This window comes from Choloepus didactylus, chromosome 17 (assembly GCF_015220235.1).
Source record: "Choloepus didactylus isolate mChoDid1 chromosome 17, mChoDid1.pri, whole genome shotgun sequence".
Taxonomy (NCBI): domain Eukaryota; kingdom Metazoa; phylum Chordata; class Mammalia; order Pilosa; family Megalonychidae; genus Choloepus; species Choloepus didactylus.
In genome coordinates this window covers 27796916-27817116 of record NC_051323.1, presented here as the reverse complement: position 1 = coordinate 27817116, position 20201 = coordinate 27796916, and the positions used below count along the sequence as shown (strand labels likewise).

The following is a 20201-nucleotide window of genomic DNA, read 5'->3' as shown; positions in this document are numbered from 1 at the left end:
TCCTAATACTTTAGTCATATTTTAAACATTCAGACTGAGAAAAGCATTCCACTTATACTTCAAAGATTTCTGGAATTTATCAATATTCTATTGACCTACTCTTCTCAAAGGTATAATATTTACATAATGCATTTTCAATTAAAATACTACAAAGGAAACAATTTCAAAAGTATTCCTAAAAGTAAATGTATAGATTGATGAGATTTCATTGCTTTTGTCATTTTTATTTTTTAAGGTATTATTCTACCAAGGCATACACTTGGAATGTGAAAAAGCATTCAAAGTGAATCTGTGTCAGTTAACCCACTGTTTTCAAAAGATTAATGAATTTGTTCTTACTCAAGGTAAAACTGTTCTTACTTCACAGGTAAAACTGCTGTCAAAGAAAAAAAATGAACACCTCATTTACAACCATGGAAAAGGAACATTCATGATTCTTTACTCACATTTCTTCTCTTCTCCCCAAGCTACTCCTTTCTTCACTGATACTGAGGAGAACTAGACCTAATTTATTCTATAGTCTTCCCGAGATAAACTTTCAGAGTGCCAAAAGACGTCACTAGAGTAAAACACAATAGTTTCTTCTCATTTTAAGAGCACAATCAGTTTCAGAAATGCTCTAAACTGAGTGCTGAGAAAGAACAGAGATCAAGGGACTTCACTTCCTATTTAAGTTTTAAGAGATTCTTGATATGTGAGTTAAGATATGTTTTAAGTTCTAAATTTTAAATGACCTTCAGGTTGTAGAAATCTGAAACATAGAACACTGTAAAATTCAAAGAACCGCTGGCTAACAATATACAAAAGACCAGGCTTTGCAAAGCTAAAAATACAATTAGAATATTGTATTTTTTTAACTGTGACACTTTTGCTTCAAAATAATCATCCTTACTATGTGAAAAATAGTAATAGATGAGAAAATAGATGAAGAAAAATAGTACCTCAGGAAAAGTTTGTTTTCTGTGCTTTAAATACTAAAGAATATAAAATTAGTAAATTTATAACTAAACTATTTAGGGTAAAATGCAAAGCAATTTGCTGTGTTATCTAATATATCCTTTTGCAATTAAAATTTCATTAACTGCTATTACAGATAAGAGGCACTCAAACAATAAATTTTTCCTCTTTCACCAATATAACTTATATTCCATGGAACCAAAATTCAGTTACTTTATTAGTTATAATTATTTACTTTTTAAAAAGGCTTATAATTATAACAATAAAAATGAAATTAAAAATAGGGCTTACTAAATAATTAAATCTGAACCCATGCAAATAGTCCCAATTAATTAGAATAAAGCTTTCTATATGGAAAAAAAGTCAAAGAGAAATTACCTTTTCTTGAAGCAACTTTGAGGAAGCTGCATCACGATTTCCTTTTCCACCAGCAGTATTAAAATGAGACCATGGTAAAACTGAATTAAAAGTTAAGGAATCGTCCAAGGCAAAATCTGGTTTCATAAAAATCTATTAAAAAATGCATTTCCTTCAATTAGATAAACATTTTCTTTACATCTATCATTCCTTCTAACATCATGAGACCATTAAACAGAAATTAACTTGGATCTCAAGTGTAAACAGCAAAAGCAAGTCGCAATGGGTTGAGTTACTCACCTAAAGACTTGGAAAAAAATTGTATAAACATTTTTTCACCAAGCTTCAAATGCTTGTGAAAAACAGAACTGTGTATTTTTGCCTTTACAAGTAGAGATGATCATTCCATTACTACTTGATCAAACTCACTAATGCAGACTCACCGGGCTCATACTAAAGGAAGAAAGACTTTTGCTAAAATTTCCACATTATTTCCCACTGGATAGTGTTTTTTTTAAAAAACATCAAATATCAATTTCTCTACATTTATATTTCTTTTTTCTCCTACTCAAAACCCTTGCAAAATTGGTTTTTTAAATTAGACATAGACTAAATTTTAAAACCAAAACAAACGTAATTTTATGAAGAGACTACTCCTTTTCCCTTACATACTACATACAGCTAGGCACTTTCTATGAATTATATTTCCTAAATATCCCTTGAATCTCTGTCCTCTATCTCCACAGTACTACATCAGTTCAGTTCTCGATTATCGCTGGATTAATTTCAATAGCTACTTACTGATGTCCCTCCCCAATCTATCCCCTATATTGCTCTCAGAGATGTCCTTCTAAAATCAAGTATGACTGTATAACTTCCTTGTTTAAAATTCTCAATAGATTCCTATGATCCACAGACCAAACGCCTCAGAATGGCATCCAAAGTCCTTCATATCTTGGGATACCAAATCTACCTCATTCTATCCACCTCTTTGTATCTTGCCACTCCTTCTATTTACATGTTACATTCTAGCAATACTCAACTATCTTCCATACACTCTGGTATTAAAGTATCTTTGTATATGCTTTTGGCCTAAAATGCCCTTTCTCTCCTATATTTCTGGAGAACACAATCTAATCAAAAGGGCACATGTGTCTCTGTGTATAATCAGAGATTAATCACTCCCTCCTCAGAACATAAGTATCCTGTATATACTTATCTCATACTTCACAGAAATTATTATTTAATGTGCATATCTCCCCAAAGACTGTATGTTCCTGAAGGATTGAATTTATAGCTTGAATGATTAATCTTTATTATTTCTAGTACCTAGCATGGGCTGGAAACATGGTTTAATTAATTAATTTCTATGCTATATTTTCTATTTGCTGATAAATTTACCTATATCCAAAAACTAGAATGAACATGATAGGGAAAAACTAACTAGGCACATGAATAAATTTTAAATCTCTGCTCTGGTATTAAAATTTGGTTGATTAATTCAATAAATACTTAACTGACTGTCTAACTCTTAAGTTAGGCACTGCGGGAGAAACAAAGATAAATTATTACACAGGTCCTGATATCAAGGACCTTCAGTCAAAAAAATGTGATAAAATATGTATATAAACATCCTAAAAGGGGAAGAGTAACAAATGCCTTATAAGGGGGGTTCTAGATAAAGTGCTATGGGAATTCAGTAAAAGGGCCAATTATCGTCAGTTGGGAGGAACAAGAAAATATTCATGTAAAGTTACCATTTTAGCAAAAGATTATAAGGGATAAGATATGGGGAAATAGAGCAAAGGTCTCCCTGGTGAAGAAACAGTGCAAGTAAAGCACAGAGACAGTAAAAAACAGTTTCACTGAAGTAAGGAGTATAGAAAGATTAGTAGGCAAAAGTTAAGTGTGTGACTACTGATGGAAGGCAAGTAATTATAAGCCTTAAATAACATAGTTTGAATTTTTTGTAGGAAGCAAAGAACTTTAAAAATCACCTCACTCTCCATTTTTGTCTCTTAGTTCATTGACTCTTTCTCTCCCTAAAGAGCAACTGTAACAGACCTCTTTGGGAATCTGATGAATGTGATGGACTCATTTTCAAAAACAGAAGAAACCTATCACACATATCAACAAAATTTTTCATGCAAAGAAATTGCCTCTTAATAATTTGAAGGCATAGCCAGACCAAAAATATTCTTTTTTAGAATGGAAAGACTTAAACATATCTGTAGGACTCAGTAATGAAGAAGAGATTGATGATGGGAAAAAAAAAAAGAGTGATACAAAAAAGCACCAGGAGGGACAAAGTGACCAAAGTGTCAGAAAACGGCCAAATGAAAGCCTCTTAGAAAGCAAAATTAAAAATCAAATATTAAAATCAGTACTCTCATTTTTAAAGCTCTGTTACCTTAGGTACTTGCTCCAGATCTGTCCTGGATTTATCTATACAGAAAATAAAAGGGAAAATATGAGTTTTTAAACTTATTTTCATTTTACTTCCATAAAATACATTCTGAGATTCACTATTATACAGGGTCACAACCAAATAACTACTTGTTTCTTCCTTTAACAATTATCTACCAAGCATCTAGTATGCAGTAGCCAAAAGCACTGAATAAGTACACAAAACACTGAAAAGACATACATTTTAAATAATTTTAACCAATTGTTTAACAACAAAAAAGAGAACCAAATATATTTCAAGTTTTTAATAAATGGACTCAGAAAGCCTGATACTATTTTGTTAAGTTTTGGTGAGATTAATTTGTATTCTACATAGTTTTTTAAAAAATGAATTAAATTCTAAAATAGAAAGACTATTTTTATTGTTCAAAATATCCATTATCCTATCCAGAAATTATGACCAAAGATTGCCTTTTTATATCATATTAAGTAATTTTCTTAGTTTGTATCACCTACAATTTATCTGCAACTGAATCTACTTAACCTTTTTTCTGCCAATCCAATCTCAGACGAGGTGCCTTTCCTTTCCAAAACTAATCTTTCTGTACTTGGATTCCAACCCTTCCTGACTCTTCTGTGACTCTGCTCCAGCATTTAACCCACCTCCCCCTGTATCTTCAGCCTCTTTTCATCTACTTTTTCCTCTCTGCATATAAAAACGCTCAGTTTTCTCCCACTTAAAAAAAAAAAAAGCGGAAGAGAGGAGGAAAGAAAGGAGAAGAGAGGAAGGAGAGGGAGGAAGAAAAAGAAAACCCAGAACTAGGACTAGATAGAGGCAAGGGTGACACCTAAGGTGCAAAATTTAAGGAAGTACTCATTCTGCTTATGGTCATGCAAATGTTTCTCTTGCCTTATCTGGTCCTGGCCATGAAAAACTATCCCCCCACTCTGTTCTCTCTAGCAAATACCCTACCAATCTCAAAGTTTAAAGTGATCCCCATGCTTGTAGTCACCATTTCTTTCTCACTCCTTAGTACACAGTATTGAGGCTTCTGTAACCACTATCCTAGTCTAAATGCTCTCCCCAAGATCTCCTAATTGCCAAATCCAAGGGGACTTCTCAGTACGCAAATTCATCTATCCCTGAAGTATTCTGACATTATAGACTAACCATTCTCACTTCTTTAAACTCGCACCAACCTTCATTTCCAAAATAGAACTCTTGATTGACTGTCCTATCTCTCTGAGCCTTCTTTCCAGTCTCCTTCACAGGTTTCTCATCTTCTAGCTGCCTACTGAATGTGACAGCTTCCTAAGATTCCATCACCAGTCCTCTCTTTTTCTCACTATTCACATACTCCCAGAGTGAACCCACCAAATTCTTTGATTCAACTATTCTATGTTAATGTCTACATCTTCAGCTCCAATCTTTCTTTCCTAGGATCCAGCTGCCTACCAGACATCACCTTCTCTGCAAATCTGCACCTAAACTAGCCTCTGTCTCCTCCAAAATACCTCCTCTCCTGAATGCCTCTCCCACTGAATTGTACTCTCACCTAGCCAGTTGCCCAAGCCAGAAATCTGGGAGTCATCCTTGAATTATTTTGGTTCATTACCAATATCCAACTGTCTAACAAAACCTGTGACATGAACTCTGAGGTATCTCTCAAAGGGCTAATTTCCTCTCCATCATAACTGTTACTGGGACCATATAACTTCTCACCTGTATTACTGCAATAGCCTTCAACTTCTTCTTCCCTCCAGTCTTATCATCATCCCCAAATTCATCATCCACAGTTACTTTCACAGTCATATATATAATCATTAAGTCTGACCCTATCTGGTTAAAAATCCTAGTAGCCCTCTACTGCCTTCAGAAAAAGTAAAACTCCTTAGCATGGTGTACAACATTCTTTATGATCTGACTCTTGCTTACTTCTTCAGCACTGCCTCTTGCTCTCAACAGAACCAACATATTGAATTCTTGCAGTTCCCTGGTCATGCTATGTTCTCTTTGACTCTATGGCTTTGTATAAACTGTTCCCTTTTCCTAGAATGCTTTTCCCAACAAAAGTCTTCTGAGCTAACCATTTTAAGATACAGGCAATCATATCAACTCTAGAAAGCCTTCTAAGGCTAAGTTAGAAGCTCTATACAACCCTACAACATTAAACTTACTGCTTAATATATACAGTGCTCCAATTGTTGGTTTATGCATTTAATCTTACTCAGAAGACCATCAGCTCCTCAAGGACAGGGATTATTTCTTACTCAATTATTTTTAAGCAACAAACAAAATTCCTCATACCCATGATTTCTCTCTTAAAGGCTTTTAGAAATTAAAAGATTATGATTGTAGCCTCTAAAAATTTATTTTAGTAATAAAAATTACAGATATGACAGCCAAGTTCCCCAAATCAAGACTTTATTCAGTAATATTTATGCTATGCTTTATTATCTACAAACAGCATATATGCATACCATGTGTATGTAAGAGAGTCCTGTCAAAAGTATCTTTAGGAGGACAAATATTCTTGCATTTCTCATGAATCTTCTCTCGCTAATAAAAAGACAATTAAGTAAATAAAGCAATCAATGCCTTGTGGCAATACAAGTGTTCGTAGCATCAAAATGTTTCACAACAGAATATCAAATATACCAAATTAGTTCTACAGTTTTTAACATGAATCACTAAGAATACAATGAACAAGTGTCCTTAATAAATCAAATACCACCATAACATCTATGAGCACTCATAAACAAACTCAGTCCATCATATATAATTATGGTAAAATCTCCATAAAACTGGGGTGAAGTAGGAAAGCAAATGGGAAATATTTAAAATATCAGAAATCAATTAAGAAAAAAATTTTTTTACTCCAGGAAGAAAATCTGAGAACTATATACCTATGTAGAAATTAGTTATTGACAGTTTCTCGCTGAGTCAAAAAAAAAAAAAATCCCACTCTCATTTAGGATTAGATGACCACAAACAACACCGTTAGCATCTCAGAAGTACCACAAATAGGACATATGGGAAAGTGGCAAAGAGCAGACTGCAGTATTTGAAAAGAAAATCACTAGGCTTGTAGTGTTCCGACTTCTGGAGGCAGTTCAGTCAGTTGCTACTGGACTGTGAACTTTTAAGTTCTCAGTAACTTTGTTTATAATAGTTCTGCCAGACAAAATTCAAAATTTTTATATAGTTAAATTTCTTTGTTTTTGATCTTGTGTCATGCTTAAAAAGGTCTTCCCTATTTCAAAATTATTTTTTTCATTCACCCATGTTTTCTTCTAATGTTTTGTTTCTTTTTATTAGTGCTTAAATCTTGAATAAATATGGAATTTACTTGATTCTAAGAAGTAGGTAATCCAGCTTTACTTTCTCCAAATGACCGGCCAATTTTCAAATATTTAATCAAACTTTTCTCACTAACCTAAAATATCACCTCTATTATATTCTAAATTCTCATATATATATTTTGGTATTCCTAGACTTGCTGTTGTTTTCCGTGGATCTGCAGGCTCTTTTTCAATTGCTAATCTATTTTAATTTTAATAGTTTATTTAATATCTTGTAGGGTTCATACCTCTTTTAAAAAATTTTAGATATTCTTGTGTTTATTTTTTCCAGACAAATTTTAGTGTCTTCTTTTGCCTTATTCATATATTAGTAGCTCATTTAATAGGTCAATAAAGACGTATACATCACATACCATAAGCTGCACATAAAATATAGGATTTAATAAGCATTGCCATCTATATACACTCATGGAAACCATCACCACAATCAAGATAAGGAACATATCCATCACCCCCAACTTTCCTCATGCCTCTTTGTAATTCCTCCCTCCATCCCCTGCCGCCACCCAGGAAACTACTGATCTGCTTCCACCACTTTAGATTTAGTTTGCAATTTCTAGTTTTATTTAAATGGAATAGTACAGCAAGTACTCTTTTTTTGTCTTCTTTTACTCTGTATAATTATTTTGAGATCAATCCATGCATATTGTGTGAATCAACAGTTCATTTTTTTTTTTTTTGCTCAGTACTACCAGATGCTGACAATGCATATCATTAATTATTTTCCTTTTCGGCAATCTAAATGATTTTTTAAAAACAGGCATTTAATTGTTTGGGTTTAGTTTTTATTTCTCTAATCATTAACAAGATAAACAGCATTTACATATTTACTGGCTTTATTTTTTTCTCTTTTGTGAAATGAATGCACTCATGAATTGTTCTACTTGGATTATATACCCTTATGTAGATAAAAGGAGTTCTTTATATTTTATATATTCTATATGTTAATCCTTTATCTGTTATATGTGTTGTAAATATTTCTTTCAATCTGTCTGTCTTTTAAATTTGCTTATGGTGCTTTTTTAAAAATCCTTTTTTTTCTTTTATAAATACCACTTAATCAATATGAAATTAATTTTGACTTATGGTAGGTGATGGGGACCATATTTAATTTTTTTTCCAATTATGAAATTAATTTAAATTTGATGAAGTAGAAGTATTTAAAGTGCCCATATCTTTATACTTCATACTTTATACTGATCTTTATACTTCATAGCCTTTGAATATTTTGTTTCAGAATCATAAGCATGATAGAAACAAAGAATACTACTCTACCTAATTTAGGAATTAGATTTTTGATGACTTGAAAATCAAATGAAAACCATACCATGAAGGGTTGATCATTACAGACCATATTTGAAATAATTAGTAGGAAAAACATATAATTAATGTAACTATCCCAATCTTCATATTTCCTTATGACTATAACTGCCTAGGACAGGCAAAAAGAATACACCAAGACCAAGGTGTAGATTCTAACATTCTCCCTCCTTGTTCTCTCCACTCTAGTCACACAGGCCTCACTGCTCTTTCTTGAACTCACCAGGCAGCCTCTAACTTCAGGGTCTTTTACACTCTTTTCATTGCCTGGAATGCTCTTCCCTCACAGAGTCAAAAGGACTAGCTACCACGTTATCTTCAGGCCTCTGACAAAAAGTCATCTGTTTAAGAAGCATTTCTTGGTGAAATTTTAGAAATTTTAAACCCTTTCTCTGCTCTAACATTTCATATCCTTTTTCCTTCTTTATTTTTTCCCTTAGCACTTAGCTATCACTATCCAGCCTAAAATATGTTATTTACATATCTTATTTATTGTTTATATACCTTGCTAGAAACAAAGCTTTGTAAGGCAGGGAATTAGTGTGTTTTGTTCTCTGCTGTATCCCTAGCATTTAGAACAATGCCTGGCATTTGGAAGGCACTCAATAAATATTTTATCAATGAATGATTAAATAGAAAAGCTAAAATGCAAGTTAGAACCAATAAAAAAAGAAAGCCGAGTAAAGTTCATCCACTTAACAACATACAGATAGATGTGACAGATGAAAACAGAACACAAAAACTCTAGACAGTATATGGCAATATAAGCAAAGGTAAATACTATTTATGGGTTCAGCATAAAAATATTAAACAATAGTAAAAGTGAACCAGATACTGTATAATTTTAATGCCAATAATATAGCCATAGTCAGCTTAACTCCAAATCATAAAAAGAACAGAGTAATCAAGTCAAATAAAATCAGCCAAATTCAAATTAGGCTTGCTAACAAAAAAAGTATAATAAGAAATAACCTCTGCAGCAGTTTAGTGATTTCTTTTAAAAAGGATGAAATGGTAACTAGAATTATACTAACAATAGCCATTTACTAAGAACCTAAAAATGAATAATAGATTGTTTCAAACTCAGCACTGACTCAGTTCTTGTCTCAGACGAAGCTGAAAGCAAAGTATTGAGTTACAATTGTGTCTGAGGATATCAAGACTATCTGCTAGGGCTAGAATACTCTATTCAATTGTCTGTTGTGAATGACAGATGCAGACATGGTTCTACTCTGCTAATTTCTTAAACCACTCAAATCATCAGGGATTTTTAGGCATAACAGAATCATTTTCTCCTTGGTAGGTAGGGTGGGTTTCATGTTGACTCTTAGCACTATTAAGAATGTATAATTCTGAAAAATCATTACAATAAGCAAGAGAAATGTATTTAATATAACCAAGCAAAGAATTAAATACAACCAAGGACAGCAGAATTTACATAAACAGAAAGGATACTACATCAAAGAAAATCTACTCAAAAATCTAAAATAAGTCAAACAAAAAATCTTTCTGACTATTGCTGACTAACTTCAAGACCGGACATTACCTGAGAGATTTCCTGTTGATACACTGTAAAATGTTCCTTGCTGATCTGTGGGAGGTAGAATGAAGGTATGACTTCAGTGTCCACAAAGTCCAATCCCCATGTTTTTGTAAAGAAGTCAGATTCTCTTTTTGCTAACCGAGGATCATTTAATGCTGCTGGGAGATTTACTTTGGAATGATAAACAGTCCATCTATGTTGATCTGTAACTAGAGATGGAGCAACACATAAACTATTTGAATCACCTGCAAAAAGTAAACAAGATAATTCTTTAAAGTTGGGTCTATGTTTGAAAGTACATCCTAGGAAACTAAAAATGCTTATATTCTACTATAAACAAACAAACTAAACTCTTTCTTCAATAACAAATGCTTTCATAAAACTAATCTAATTAAGTTGTCTTCAGCTTCCAGAATTAACTGCCAAGGCAGAGGATGAAGGGTGGCAGTGTGGTAGGCAGACATGCACAAGATAAAGGATACACAAAATTTGAGAGTTACAGTTGCAGGTGGGGAGAACAGTGAAGAAATAGTCTTTCATTTTTTTTAAATTCAGTTTTATTGAGATATATTCACATACCATACAGTCATCCATGGTGTATAATCAATTGTTCACAATACCATTATATACTCGTGTATTCATTATCACAGTTCTTGAACATTTTCATTATCACACACAAAAAAGGATAAGAATAAAAGTTAAAGAAAGAACACCCAAAACATCCCACACCTCCAATCCCTCCCTATCATTCATCCACTTTTTGTCCCCATCCATCTATTCATCTGTCCATATACTTTATAAAGGGAGTGGAAGCCACAAAGTTTTCACAATCATACAGTCACACAGAGTAAGCTACACACTTATACAATCGCCTTGAAGAATAAAACCTACTGGGTTGCAGTTCAACAGTTTCAGGAATTCTTTCTAGCTAGTCCAATACACTACAAACTAAAAAGGGATATCTGTATAATGCATAAGAATAAACTCTGGAATGACCTCTCAACTTCATCTGAGATCTCTCAGCCACTGAAACTTATTTTGTTTCATTTTTTTTCCCCATTTGGTCCAAAAGGCTCTCTCAATCGCTTGATACTAGGGCCAAGCTCATCCCTGCAAGTCATGCCCCATGTTGCCAGGGAGATTTATACCCCTGGGAGCCATGCCCCACAAAGGGGAGAGGGCAGTGAGTTTACCTGCAGAGTTGGTGCAGAGAGAAAGGCCACATCTGAGCAACAAAAGAGTCTCTTAGGCACATTTCCAAGTAGGCTTAGCCCCTCTTTCACAGCAACAAACCCCATAAAAGTAAGCCACAAGACTAAGGGCTTGACCTTCTAAATTGGTAGCCCCAACACTTGTGAGAATATCTTCAATTCCTCAAATGGGGAAACTTAATATTTCCACATTTCCCCCTGGTCCCTTAAGGGGACTCCACAAATATATTATTCTCTGCCCAAATTACTCTGGGATGTATTAGGGCTTCACACCAACCTATACAAACTGACAAGATTTCACTCCCTATTCAATGTTCCATGTAATTATGTTGTTTGAATAAACTGACCATACACGTTAAATCGTATAGTGTGTTACAAACAATATAGATTTTGCACCCAATATACTTCTCTTCCTTTGGTCTCACACGGAGGTTGAAGTTTTAAAAACACTGTCGCTATCATCCTTTATCCTTTAGTCTGATTTGTCTTAGTTCTAAACAAGGCCATTTCATTCATATCTCTAATTGAAGTCTGATCTCTTTTTTCAGACTCCTTAACATTTGCTACATTGGGTAATGCTGACATTCATAGCTGCTGAACTCTGGCTCTGAGTCTCAGGTGTCATACAGATACCCAAAGTTACAGGAACCAACCAGGTTATACCCAAAGAGCTCAACATCTCAGAATTTAGAGATAACCATTACAACTCAGGAACAGATGCAACTGCTGGAAGAGCTTACAATCTAGGAAACTTTACAGTAAGTCTTCCCCTGATAACCTATGCTCTCAGACTCAATTCTCAGAGTTTGCACATTATAGTTAGTCCACATTACTGAAGCATTATAATGTTTTTCTTTCCATTTCTGGCTTATTCCACTCAACATACTGTCCTCAATGTCCCTTCACTCCTTCTTGTAGCAGCTCAATATTCCATTGTATGTCTACATCACAGTTCACCATTCCATTTACCAGTCAATGTATCCTTAGGCCACCTCCATCCACTGCAAATCATGAATACTGACACCATAAACCCCACTGTGCAAATGTCTATTCATGTCCCCCTTTTCAGTTCTTCCAAGTACACACCTAATAACTAAGTTGCAAGACCATACGGCAACCCCATGCTTAGCAACCCCATGCTTAGCTTCCTGTGGAACCACTGCACTACACTCCAATGGCGATCGGGTACATCCCTTTCTCTACATTTTCTCCAGCACTTGTATCTCTCTGTTTATTTTTTAGATGGTTTTATTCACACACCATACATTCCATCATAAGTAAACAATCAATAGTTCCCTGTATAATCACAGTTATGCATTGACCACCACTATCTATTTAAGGACATTTCCAGTTCTTCCACAAAAAAAATGGGGAGAGGCAAAAAAAAAAAAAAAGGTAAAAAAAAAAAAGAAAAAATGACAACTAAAAAGAAACAAAAGAAAAAATAAAATTAAAATAAAATACAATAAAAAAGCAGACAACAACACTAATGCCAAGAATCCCATACCCCTCCCTTATATACCCCTCTTATAGGCATTCAGCTTTGGTATATTGCCTTTGTTACAGTTAATGGAAGCATATTACAATGTTACTCTTAACTATAGACTCTCAGTCGCATTGACTGTATTTTTTCCCCAATACCACTCCATTTTTAACACCTTGCAAAGCTGACATTCATTTATTCTCCCTCATGTAAAAACATATTTGTATATTTAAAGACAATCATTGATTACTGTAGGTTTCACTAAGTTACACAGTCCCAGTCTTTATCTTCTATCTTTCCTTCTGGTGTCCTCCATGCCCCTAACCTTCCTCTTTCAACTGTACTCTCAGTCATCTTTGTTCAGTGTACTTACATTACTGTGCTACCATCACCCAATATTGTCCTCCAAACATCTCTCTCCTGTATTTTCCTGTCTGTAGCATCTCAGGGAATTGAATGACAACATTAAGCACATGAATGTACATGTCATGGGTGTCCCAGAAGAAGAAGAGAAGGGAAAAGGGGGCAGAAACAATAGTGGAGGAAATAATCACTGACAATTTCCCATCTCTTATAAAGGACATAAAATTATAGATCCAAGAAGCACAGCATACCCCAAACAGAATAGATCCGAATAGACCTATGCCAAGACACTTAATCAGATTATCAAGTGTCAAAAACAGAAAATTCTAAAAGCAGCAAGAGAAAAGTGATCCATCACCTACAAGGGAAGCTCGGTAAGACTATATGCGGATTTCTCAGCAGAAACCATGGAAACAAGAAGGCAGTGGTATGATCTATTTAAGATACTGAAAGAGAAAAACTGCCACCCAAGAACTCTATATCCAGCAAAACTGTCCTTGAAAAATGAGGAAGAGTTTAAAATATTCTCAAACAGACACTGAGAGAGTTTGTGAACAAGATACCTGCTCTACCGGTTGATAATCTGATTAAGTGTCTTGGCATAGGTCTATTCGGATCTATTCTGTTTGGGGTATGCTGTGCTTCTTGGATCTATAACTTTATGTCTTTTATAAGAGATGGGAAATTGTCAGTGATTATTTCCTCCATTATTGTTTCTGCCCCCTTTTCCCTTCTCTTCTCCTTCTGGGACACCCATGACATATACATTCATGTGCTTAATGTTATCATTCAATTCTCTGAGACGCTGCTCATATTTTTGGATTCTTTCCCCTATCTGTTCTTTGGTGTGTAGGATTTCAGATGTCCTTTCCCCCAATTCATGAATCTTTTCTTCTGCCTCTTCAAATCTGCTGTTTTATGTCTCCATTGTGTTTTTTGTCTCTTGTATTGTGCCTCTCATTCCCATATATTCTGCCAGTTGTTTTTCAAACTTCTGAGTTATTTTCACCTAAAGTCTTCTTTATATCCTTCATTTCTTTTACCATATCTTCCCTCATCTCATTGATTTTATTTTTGAACTGACTTAGGAGATTTTTTGGTTAATAATTAGTTGTTTCAATTCCTGTATCTCAGTTTAAGTGTAAGTATGTTCCTTTGACTGGGCCATCTCTTTATTTTTCCTGGTGTGATTTATAATTTTTTGTTGTCTAGGCATTTGGTTTCCTTGATTATCCCAATCAAATTTCTCCATACTAGACGTACCCAGATTTCAGGAGGAGGCTGAATTCAGTATCAGGTTTCCCTGAGGGTGAGACCCTGGAGATTGTCAGACTTTCCTGTGAGGCCTCTAGATTCTGTGCTTTTCCTATCCTACCCAGCAGGTGGTGCTTGTCAGCCCCCAGCTCCCCACTGGTAAAAAAGTGTAGTCTCTTTAATTCTCAGCAGACCCTGTCATGGCCAGAGGGTGTCAGAAGCCAAGCTTAAGTTGTTTCTGTCCTACCCCACAGGCCCTGGGGTCTGAGTTCTCTGAGGGAGGGCAGCCATGTGAGCTGGGCCCCACTCCCCTTTTCTTAGGGAAGATACACCCTTTAGGGAGTTATCTTCTACTCTTGAATTCCTCCTTTTCTCTCTGACTCTGTTAACTCCATCCGTGCTTGGGTCAGGGCTGATAATTGAAAATGCCCGAGGCTTTCTATAATGAGCTGTTTGGAATGGGAGGGGAAAAAAAAAAAAGGAAAAGGGAGAGAGCCCCTTTTCAGAGCCAGGCCCCCAGTTTCGCTGGTCGACCGGTGTTGGTACCGAGTTCTCTGTGCCCCTCTGCTTGCGACACAGCCATTCTGCGCTCAGCTGTCTCCAAAAGCCTCTGTTTTTATTTATTTAAATATATATATATTTTTTCTGTTAGCCCTGTCTCTTCTGTGCTGGGAGGAACCTCAGGTTCCTTTCTTGGTTGTTCTGGGTTTTATCTGTACTTGTAGGTTGTACTCAGTAGTCCAAATTTGTTAATTAAAATCACAGTTAGAGCTTGGTTGAGTTACTTTCCCTCGCTCCAGATAGCCTACTTCTTTTTTCCACAGGGAATGTTTCAGCTCAGTCTGCCATGCTGGGGGGTGGGGGGAATCTCTGCAGTTTGAGAGCTTTACTTAACAGTTCTATGCTGCGATCTCAGCCGTTCCATCCATTCGAGGCTGGTGTATGATGTGTGTCCAGTCACAGATGTCCCCCAACAGTTGTTCCAGACTATCTTCTAGTCGTTCCTGGCTATTTACCAGTTGCTCTAGAGGACTAACTAAATTCCACACCCTTCTATGCCACCATCTTGCTCTGCCTAAGAAATAGTCTTTTATTAATGCCCTTCCTTAATATACAATTTCTCTTATAATTTTTTTGACATTAAAACTCCGCTATCTTCTATTGTATATTGTCTATCCTTTAATACCTCCAATTTTTTCAGGGCTTTTTTCTATTGTATTACGGCAGACATTTCTGGCTCCAGTACTCTTTGTTTGGTTTATAATTAATGACATGAATGCTGCTGTGGCAGTAACCATAGAAGAAAGAAAAATACACTACATTTAACTAAACAGTTTTTCATCTATAGCTTCATTTTCAACACTCTTTTTTTTCAGTTTATGTAAGTAACTTCTTTTATGGAAATGCATGAAAAGACAAATATTCCAACTTCCCAATCAACCTGTTTCCAGATCTTCACAGATAGACAAATTATTTATATTTTAATAGTTTAAACATCATAAAATTTACTCTTTAAAATAAGAATATGAAACCTCACTACTCATTTAAAGATAATACAAATCCTCTATAAAAATAAAGCATTACCTGTGGGTTCCTTGGGGCACACATCTGGCAGTGACTGTACAGGTCGAATGTGTTTTGTTGGATCTACCTCTTTTTTAAGGAAAACATCACTGCTGCTTCCTTGAGGCACTGGTGAAGAACTGTGGCTTGAAGCCATTGCATAAAATCACCACACAACTGAAAATGAGTTAAGAAACAAATAATAATCAAATCATTTAATACAAATCAAATTCATCTCTAAGTATCAGGCATGCTACAAATTTTCTTTCAAAATCACAAGCATTTTTCAAAATCAAAGTACAAGTACACAGTTTGAATATTTGCTGTGGGAGTGGTTCATAATATTTAGTTCACTAAACGTTATCCGTCCTGTTTAAAAAAAAAAAATTCTCCCCGAACTGAAACATACTACTTAGTCTTTTATCCAAACTACGAACACATACTAAGGCTATGCTTTATATATATTAAAGATGAAAACACTCCATTCATACAGGAAGTATGCATTATAGCAAAATAGAAAAGTGCCTACATTTTTGAAGTGTGATTGCTTGGGTTCATATCCTAGCTTCACTCACAGGCAGTATAACTTTGAGGAAATTACTTAACCTTTGTGAGCCTTTCATCATTGTAAAATGAAGATAAGAGATCCCATCTTATAAACATATTGTGAGAATTAAGGGAATGAATGTAAAGCATTTAAAATAATGCCTGCCTCAAACTTAGTGTCTGTAAGTCAGCTACTATCATTATGATTATTACTATGTGATTGTCATTATATTAAATTATAATTGTATCATTCTTCAAGGAGTTTGCAATTGCATTAAGTAACCAAGACAAATGTCTGTAAGCAAAACATGAGTTATCTTATGTTGACATTTTTTAGTAAATGTTGGAAGAACTTATGGGACAGGACAAACTAATTTAGTTCACAGTAGTTCATCAACTCCAATTCCCTTCTAGTTTGCTGGAAGGCTAAAACCTGTATTTCCCAGCCAGACTTCCTTGAAGATTTATCTCAGTACTTCCAATGCAAAGGCAACACAATCAATCACACCATTTGCTGAGAGCATAAGATAAGAATAAACAAGTTGTAAAGAAAATGCACAAAGATAAATAACTTACTCAATGAAAAGTGTACTGTAACTGCTTGAGCAAAGGTTAAGGGACATGGAATCATCGTAAAATGGTGTGGAAGCTGTCTCGGCTATAGCAAAATGTTTGTATTGGGAAGTACTCACAAATCAATTATATTTACACACACACACACACACACACACACACACACACACACACAGAAAATGGTATGACTGTAGTTGGTTCTAAAAGGAGCCATTAAAAGTTTGGGGACAAAAGACTACTATGACAAAATGACATTTGGGAAAATGAATCAGGATCTTGGTTTGAAAGGCATCACAGCCTGTTACATTTATATTCCTATACATTAAGGATAGGGATGTTTCTGTATAAACACATATGCATATTTAAGAGAGTGCAAATATATAAAAGATAGGAAACGTGTAACACAGAATTCAATAGTGTTTGGTAAAGACAATCCTAAACTCAAGGTTGAGTTTATATAATGTTTGTTCATTTCTACACAATAAAATGGTTAAAATAAACATATTTTAACCCTTAAAGAGGTAAGCTTCAGATATCTAGAAATGTATTTATGTAGAATGTACCCTGCTTGATGTCAGATAAGGGAGATGTTGATTCCAACAATAGCAAACTATGATTTAATTTATTCTATTTACCTTTATGTTTTGTTCTGTTTTTACAGGAAAAGGAAATTCTAAGCGCTACCTTAGTAAACTAGACAGGCTCAGAGAGATGGAGACATGTGTATGGACATTTCTAGACTCCTGTAAGATATTTCTATATTGGTAGGGGGAAGGGGAGGAAGACGGGAAGAGAACTGGGAGGAAACACACCTTATTTACTCCATAAAAATTCTGAATTAGGAAGCAAATCAAGTTTTCTTTCCCCTATACTTCTCATTTTCCTTATGAGAAGAAAGAAAATCTCTATTTATAAAGGGATTATATAAAACTAGGGGACCCCAATTTTCAACCATTTGCCTCTCCATTCCCTTCACCATCCTGAGTTAATTAAGATCTCTCCATTAATACCACAATTTGTATTAATAACCCCATAACACCTATAACAAAGACATTTTACAAATGCAATCACTGAATAAATGATGGATTTATTCATAAGGCATAGATGTATAAACAAATACAGCAAATCCACATGGTCTCTGAACCAAACAATTTCAGCAAAGAGCTAATCTTTCATTGAAAGGCTAAAGAACAGAAATGATGACACATCTTGATAAGAAGTCTTCAGTGTAAGGAAAGGATAAGTCTGTCTGGCCAGCAAAACAAAAATTAGAAAATAAATGGTGGGGGGGGTGAGTGTGAGAAGATGGTAGCACAGTTAGCTCCAGGATTCAGTCCTTCCACTAGAACAACTATTAAACAGGCAGGAACTGTCTGAAAGAACTATTTTGAACTCTGGAGGCCAGGAGAACACTGTACAGCAACAAGAGAAGAACAGGAGGAAGAGGCTGGTAAACTATAGTGAAGTCCAGTAAATTGTGGCCAATACCAATGCCCATCCCCAACTCTTGCAGCAGGCTGCTGTGGTGTCCAGCCCCTGGCTAGCTTGATGGTGAAAGAAACGGATGTAAAAATCCTCTTCCCCAAGACCAGAGGTGGACACAGCCAATGGCTGATTTCAGCTTCTGATTAACAACTTCAGATCGCTGGAGGCCTCGGTCGGAGGGCAGCCATTACTCTAACCCACCCCAGACAAAGGTGGTGGTGGAAGAGACTTAAACACTATATACTTCTTCAGGACTATGGGGACAAGTTCAAGACTGCATTTGATGGGCAGATCAAGAAAGTTCAGCTTTAGGGAGCTATGAAAGAAGTTCCTGGAATACTTCCTGATCCTTCCCCGGGACACTCTGGGGTCAGTCCGTACCCCCTTCATGGTCCCTGGCCCTGTTTGATGGGGAAAGACCAACTTGGGAAACTCCTCTCCAACATGCCCCCCTCCCAGAATTTGCCCTCCAGGCAAAAGCGACTTTAGACAAAGACAGAAAATACACAGTCTGACAGCCTGGGACAAAGGCTTGCCTGCTTTAAAACCAAGGAGACAGAGGTCTGTCTGCTGGGAAACAGAGGGCACCTCAAACTCCTATAAAAAGGGTAACTGCAAAACAACTGTACGAGCCCAGGAAAGATAATGAGGAATCTGCACGCTGCATTCACCTTGGGCAGACCTTACTGATAGGAGTACTGAAGCTCAAGAAAATCTCTGTCCCACTGCCAGTTGATTGAAAAAAATTAAGACACAGATATCTTGGGGAATATCCCAGAGTTAACCTTCTAAGATATTAAAATGTACAGTGTTCAACAAAAGAGTACAAAGACAATGAAACAGGAAATGATGGCCCATCCAAAGAAAGAGGATAAAAATCCAGAAAACACCAATGAAGAAGACCAGAATGTGGACATTCCAAAGACTTTTAAAATGATCTTAAAAATGCTCAAGATGATGAAGGAAAATATAGAGAAAGAAAAGGATATCAGGAAGACAAAGAATGAACAATACAAGAATTTTAGGAAAGAAATAGAAATTTTAAAAAGGAACCAAGATGAAGCCCACAATAACTGAAATGAAAAATTCCCAGGAGGGTTTGAAGAGCAGATTGGAGCTGGCAGAAGAAAGAATCAGCAAACCTGAAGACAAGACAATCGAAATGAGTTGGGCGAGGAAGCAGAAAGAAAAAAGAATTCAAAAAGTTAAATTAGCATAAGACACCTCTGGGACACCATCAAGTATACCTATATACAAATAATAGGATTCCCAGAAGGAAAAGAAAGAGATAAGGAGGCAGAAGGAATATTCAAAGAAATAACAACAAAGAACTTCCCAATTTTAGCAAAAGACATGATATGCACATCCAAGTAGCCCAGAGAACAAACAAGATATACAAGAAGAAAAATATAACCCGTTTCTATATTGATTACACCATCGAATGCAAAGGACAAAGAAAGAATTCTGAAAGCTGCAAGAGAAAAGCAATGTGTTATGTACAAGGGAGTCCCAATCACACTGGGTGCAAATTTCTCTACAGAAACCATGGAGGCAAGAAGGTAGTACACTGAAATACCTACAGTGCTGAAAGAAAACAACTGCCAACCAAAAATTTTATATGCAAAGAGACTTTCTTTCAAACATGAGGGGTGAAATTAAGATATTTCCAAATAAACAAAAGCTGAGGGAGTTCATCACTACTAGACCTGCCCTACAAGCAATGCTAAAGGGAGTTCTTCAGACTGAAATGAAAGGAAACCAGACAGGGTTTCAAAGC

The 20201-nt window shown here is 35.5% G+C and overlaps 1 protein-coding gene across 6 annotated transcripts in view; it reads right to left on the bottom strand.

The window, feature by feature from the left end:
• Positions 1 to 20201, bottom strand: part of VPS54 (VPS54 subunit of GARP complex) — a 152413-nt gene that overhangs the window by 84970 nt on the left and 47242 nt on the right. For 3 of the 6 annotated variants that reach the window (XR_005212355.1, XM_037806851.1, XM_037806852.1), the window contains exons 2-6: positions 15842 to 15997; positions 9950 to 10191; positions 6202 to 6280; positions 3725 to 3759; positions 1336 to 1467 (exon numbers count right to left, since the gene is read on the bottom strand). Coding sequence is in view for 5 of the 6 variants with exons in the window: in XM_037806851.1 (XP_037662779.1) it covers positions 1336 to 1467; positions 3725 to 3759; positions 6202 to 6280; positions 9950 to 10191; positions 15842 to 15977 (624 nt within the window). In the remaining variant the exon portion in view is untranslated. Of the gene's footprint in view, positions 1 to 1335; positions 1468 to 3724; positions 3760 to 6201; positions 6281 to 9949; positions 10192 to 15841; positions 15998 to 20201 lie in introns of those variants that run through there. The other 3 variants (XM_037806853.1, XM_037806855.1, XM_037806854.1) reach the window with 3 other exon arrangements.